This window comes from Oncorhynchus mykiss, chromosome 8 (assembly GCF_057628025.1).
Source record: "Oncorhynchus mykiss isolate SJ-2025 chromosome 8, ASM5762802v1, whole genome shotgun sequence".
Taxonomy (NCBI): Eukaryota; Metazoa; Chordata; class Actinopteri; order Salmoniformes; family Salmonidae; genus Oncorhynchus; species Oncorhynchus mykiss.
This window is the reverse complement of record NC_143029.1, coordinates 84,749,001-84,755,000: the sequence shown is the minus strand read 5'-3', so window position 1 is coordinate 84,755,000 and position 6,000 is coordinate 84,749,001. Positions and strand designations below refer to the sequence as shown.

General features: G+C 40.1%; 1 protein-coding gene across 2 annotated transcripts in view; it reads right to left on the bottom strand.

Moving 5' to 3' along the window:
- The window catches only part of LOC110530781 (signal peptide peptidase-like 2B), a 33,397-nt gene extending 30,333 nt beyond the window's left edge, over positions 1–3,064 (bottom strand). For both annotated transcript variants that reach the window (XR_005052974.2, XM_036986531.2), the window contains exons 1-5: positions 2,964–3,064; positions 2,321–2,437; positions 1,963–2,145; positions 690–779; positions 84–223 (exon numbers count right to left, since the gene is read on the bottom strand). Coding sequence is in view for 1 of the 2 variants with exons in the window: in XM_036986531.2 (XP_036842426.1) it covers positions 84–223; positions 690–779; positions 1,963–2,145; positions 2,321–2,437; positions 2,964–3,035 (602 nt within the window). In the remaining variant the exon portion in view is untranslated. The remainder of the gene's footprint in view (positions 1–83; positions 224–689; positions 780–1,962; positions 2,146–2,320; positions 2,438–2,963) is intronic.
- Between the last annotated feature and the right edge of the window lie 2,936 nt (positions 3,065–6,000).

The window sequence follows — 6,000 nt, the reverse complement described above, 5'->3', positions numbered from 1 at the left end:
ATTACTACCACCACCAGTACTGCTACTACTACTACTACTACTACCACTACTACGACCACCACCACCACTACCACCAGACTTACTTCTTGATGTCCTTGCTACCGGCCCAGTACCCTCCGACAGCCACCGTCCCGACAGCCATGAGGAAGATGATAACCATGTTGTAGTCCAGGACGGGCTCCTTGGGCGCGTACATGGCCACCTCTCTGCCCTGTCCAAACATCTGCAGGGAACAGGAAACACAGCATTTGGGTAAATTGACTAATTAACTGATTTGTTGATCTTTGTTAGTAATGTTACAAACATAAATTTTCTTTGAACAGGGTCTCGTTTCATCAGGGTGGCAGATATAAAATGTCACGAATAGAGATGCTGACATGATTCCTGTAGCCTCAATACTTACGCTACACGTCAGAGAGGCATCTCTGTTCTATATGATATAGTTCTGAATGTTCCACAGCGTATCGTGTGTCCTACTGAACAGTGTGGTTGTAAGGGTTGCAAAATTCCAGTAACGTTTCCCAAAAACTCCCAGGTAGTCCAGAAATCCTCTTGGAAGATTCTGAAATTCCTGCTTATTCATTATTTTTTCCCCGGATAATCTTCTAGCCAGGGATTTCAGGAAAAGCTGGGAATTTGGGGAAAGTTACCAGAATTTTACAAGATGTTGGTCTCTCCTCTGCTCTCACCTTCCTAATGTCCAGCATGTCAGTGTAGCTGAGCAATGCAACAGGGATGTCAATCTCCTCATACTGACTCTTGTTTCCTGCCGGTGGGGTCTGTGATTGGAAAAACAGAAATTACAATTGGCAAACTCTGACTGTACAGAAATGATTTAGAAAATCTATATTCAATCTATTATTTATACACTACAGCTGTAGGATCTTAATTTGATCACCCTGTTGCAGGAGAACTATCCTACAATGCAGGAAATGTAAAACATTTGAGTTTTAAAAACGCTTCTGAAGTTTCAGACTTGATTTTCCTTTATTAAACATTTATTAATACCTACAAAAATGTCCATAAATTATAATCCACATAATAATTCACATTTCCTGTTGCTGCAGGATTATTTTCCTGTTATAGCAAACTGGCTCAAATTAAGATCCTACACACGATGACCTACACTGTGTATACCAAACATTAGGAATACCTTCCTAATATTGAGTTTTCCCTCAGAACCAGTGGAGGCTGCTGAGGGAACCATTGCTGAGGGAACCATTTTACTCATTCTGCTCCAGCCATCACCACGAGCCCATCCTCCCCAATTTTGGTGCCACCAACCTCCTGTGCCCAGAACAGCCTCAATTCGTTGGGGCGTGGACTCTACAAGGTGTCGAACGCGTTCCACAGGGATGCTGGCCCATGTTGACTCCAATGCTTCCCATTGTTGTCTCAAGTTGGCTGGATGTCCTTTGGGTGGTGGACCATTCATGACACACACAGGAAACTGTTGAGCGTTCTTGACACAAACTGGTGCGCCTGGCAGCTACTACCATATGACGTTCAAAGGACACTTAAATATTTTGTCTTGCCTATTCACCCTCTGAATGGCACACATACATAATCCATGTATCAATTGTCTCAAGGCTTAAAAATCCTTCTTTAACCCATCTCCTCCCCTTCTTCTAAGCTGGTTGAAGTGGATTTAACAAGTAACATCAATAAGGGATCATAGCCTTCATCTGGATTCACCTGGTCAGTCTATGTCATGGAAAGAGCAGGTGTCCTTAATATTTTCTACACTCAGTGTATATAACCTGTTTACGACAGGTGTGTTCCAATGCTCTTAGTCTGCTTCTTTCCTTCTGAGGCTTTTACAACAGCACTAGTGAAGATAAGAGGGAACAGGAGATGGCTAAAGTACATAGACAGGTCTGGGACCAACAGGCTAATATGATAGGACATAGGCTGGTAAGAGTCGAGTTGTCTTTGATATGAATTATATGGGTTGACTCTTACCAGTCTGTCTTTGCTGACGATGAGCAGGCCTTTAGCTCCATTGAGCTGAGCCAGGCGGACCTTCTCATAGAAGGTGCAGTTCCCCCGCATCACCATGGGGATACGATTGGGGAAGCCACCATCGGGGACGTCTGATGGGAAACACAGGACTGACGGTGTCAGGTCATAGGTCTCCAGACGAGACTAGTGGAGGCATAAAGGACGATTGGTTAATAATGGGTTTCATCGTGCACACACACCACACACCAGCATTCTGATAAACTTGTCAGGGCAGAGAGCACAGACACACACACACACACACACACCTTTGTTAGACATCTCTCAAGAAGTGACAATGACAGCCGTTTACTCCACTTACTGCTTTGTTGAGGTCCCGAGGTAGACGAGCCCACTGGGAGTTGAAGAAGATGCAGTAATCCTTTCCTTTGCCTTGACCCTTGTCACTGAAATGGGCCATCCCATATTCCCCCACAACCTGGCAAGAGATAATTATAACGTGTATAATAGATAAAAGCCTAAGTGCCTCGAAGAGGGGTGAGAGCAATAGACAGAGATGCAACAGTGGCCAGAATAACTTGAGATATTTAATAGACTGGTCAACTGACTCTATGAGAGTGTGCAGTACTACATCTTTCCACCAGCTAGTCAGCTTTACACTGATGCACAAGCTTTAACTAGACATTTCCAAAATTGACAATACCAGGGAGCACGATATTCATCTTAGACCACATTGATACATAAAAAATGATCAAAGCCATGTTACAGAATGATGTACAGAGGATATTACTTGCAGATGGGCCCTATAGCTACGACTATTCTCAGCGCCCTAATAGGTTGTGTTCTCCGCAAGCTAACAGTCATGTAGCATGCAGGCTAACTGTTAATTATCTCGACAACAAAATACAACAAGTACTGTTAAACGTTGGATCGGACACATGCGACTTGTTTTACAGATGAATGCCACATTATTTTTTGGGTAAATAGACATGCGACCATCTCACCTGTTTTAAGAGAAAATATGCCCAAACCAGGTTTAGCAAAGCCTTCATGATGCTTGCTTGTTGTCTTCCCATCAACCGCACTGCTCTGCTCTCACCGTGCGGTCACCAGCTGTTTTCACAGCTCTCGCCCACATTCTACAGTGCATTTGCCATTGGTTTATTTTTTAACCAGCACTGAAGTACACGAATTATGATTGGTTTACATGATGTCAATCAAACATATCAATAAATTCCAGAGGTTTTCTGTCAGCTTCTATAATTTAGGGGTCAGCATACTAGATAACATAATTAGGCGGGTGCTTACATTTGTCCTATTTCACTCATGTACATGTGTGAATTGGAAATATATATTTTTTGTATATCCCACTCCCCCTGAGACTCACTTGGAGAGTGGGGTCAGAGCCAGGGATTAGCCATTATTGACCACGACCATGAATCAATTAGTGCCTTGCTCATGGGCACATCAGACTAGGTGAAAAAGCCGCTTGGGGATTTGAACCAGCGACTTTTCGGTTACTGGACCAACGCTTAGGGTTGCCAACTGTCCCGTATTTGCCAGGATGTCCCTTATATTGGGCTAAATTGGTTTGTCCCATACGGGACCTCCCTTGTCCGGTATATTCATCCAATCACAGTGTAGCGTAAACGCGCCAAATTCCTACCAAAGTCATTTCTGTTGTTCGGTCGGTTTGGCATATCAAGTAAATATGGATAAACATGCAAAAAAAAGAGAAAAGACTGTGCAGCTACAACAAACAATGGGAAGCAAAAAATAGAAGTGGGTTAAGCCCGTCAGTGGTGACTCGACGAAAGCTTTCTGTACTTTATGCGGTCGGGAATTCTCAATAGGCAATGGAGGGGAGAATGACCTAAATCAGCATGCATCCACAGAAATGCACAAGGCCACGCAAGCTAAAGGTGCCAATAATATCAGTGCATTCTTCGTAACGTCTACTGTGGAAAATAACAACATCGCGGAAAGTGAAGCCTCGTATGTGTACCAGACGGTTAAACACGGACTCAGCTACAACAGCACCGACTGTCTTGTTAAGCTCAAAGGTGCTTTGTTTCATGACTCAAATGTTGTGAAGAAGATGCACTTGGGAAGAACGAAAGCGGAGATGATTACAATGAATGTTTTTGGACCAAATACAGTGCGGGATATTTTGGATGATCTGTCCCCGACCGAAGGTGCGACCGTGTATTTCTCAGTTGCCAGGGATGCCTCAAACAAGGGAAATAGAAAAATGTTTCCATTGTGCGCGAGATATTTCTCTGATGGAGTGTGCAAGTTACTTGACTTTTATGAAGACAATGATGAAACTGCAAATGGCACCAATCAAGCTCTGATGAACTGTCTGGAAAAGCATGAACTGGATATTAGACACATCACAGCCCTATGCAGCAGATAATGCCAATGTCAACTTTGGAAAACACCTCTCCGTTTACCAGTTATTGAGCAGTGACCACAATCGCATTCTGAAAGCTAATTGCCCAGCTCACATAGCTCATAATGCCCGCAAGCACACCTGCGAGCCACTAAGTTGCCTTGCTAGCTAAACTTGTGATTTACTATATTTTTTATTTATTTATTATTAACACAACAAATACAAAAAAACTGAAATATACAAACAAGAGTACATAAATCTAACAGAATCTAACATTACATATCAATATTCATTTTCAATTTGTTAAATACTTTTATGGTGCTTATTGCTTTTTAGTTTTTACATTTACTGATCAGTTCAAAATAATATTTAAATTCTATCTTAAATCATGTGAAAATTGGTTTGTTCTCCACCCACTTCATTTTATGGACAAAGAATCTTCCATGAAAGATAAACAAATAAACAATGAAAGTTAAATCAGAGTCCATATCATTTAGATCACAATAAAACATAATATCAGAGTCTTTCAAATTAACATTAATACTTGTTTCTTTTAAAATAAAATCTTCTAACTCACTCCAAAATCTTCTGACAAGAACAGTCCCAAAATAAATGGTCAAGAGTTTCTGGGTCACAACCACAAAATACACATTTGTTATCAATAGCTATTTTAAATCTGTGTATAATAAATGTCTTTACAGGGTTGATTATATGAATGAGTTTGAATGATACTTCTTTCACCTTATTAGATATACAATATTTACCAGATAACAACAAAACCTTGTTCCAGTTCACTTGTCCTAGGGCTGCAGTCCAGTACATTTTAGCAGAGGGAATAGTAACATATTGACATAGTTTCCTTATATACATGTTATTACATTTGTAGTTGAAAATGTCAATTCCTTCTAGTTGTATTGAGGCTACAAAATCCTCAACAGTTGCACTTGGAGTATTGTTATAGCTCTAACAACAATTTGATACTCCTCAGGAGTGAATGTAACATTGTGTTGGTCTCATAAATTCTGGATAATCATATAGTTGTCCATCATTATTCAACAATTGTTTAACCCAAATGATGTTGTTGTCAAACCAGTTCTGGAACAATAAAGATGTTTTTGTATTTTATGTCTTTATTATTCCAGATTGAATACATATGAGGGTAAAAAATTGTGTTTGTACATGAGGTTCCAAGTTAGAAGTACTTGTTTATGAAAGTTTGCAATACAGGAAAATAGCCTTACGCTTGAGTAAATTACGAATACCACTAACATTAATTGAACAAAGAAAATAAAGACAAACTTCAACAACAACCTTGTTATGCTAATATAAACTTTTCCTAAGGATATGTAACTCAAAAGGATTTCCATCCCATTATTAACCTCTAACAAATATATATATATATATATATATATTGGTCATAAAGTTAAAGTATTCTTACTCCCACAAGGGGGAGACATTGTGTAGACTTTACAATAAGCAGTTATTCACCTATAGTTAAGTGTTTAGTTTAACAGTTCTCAGGTCAGCCTTTTCTCATTCAAGTGTTTGTGTAAATATTATATAATAAAAGGCTGCTTTTCACCTGGAAATGTGTTTTTTTTGGCCTGACAGTTCTGTCTGAATTAGACTCTGGCTCTCACTCAAATGTT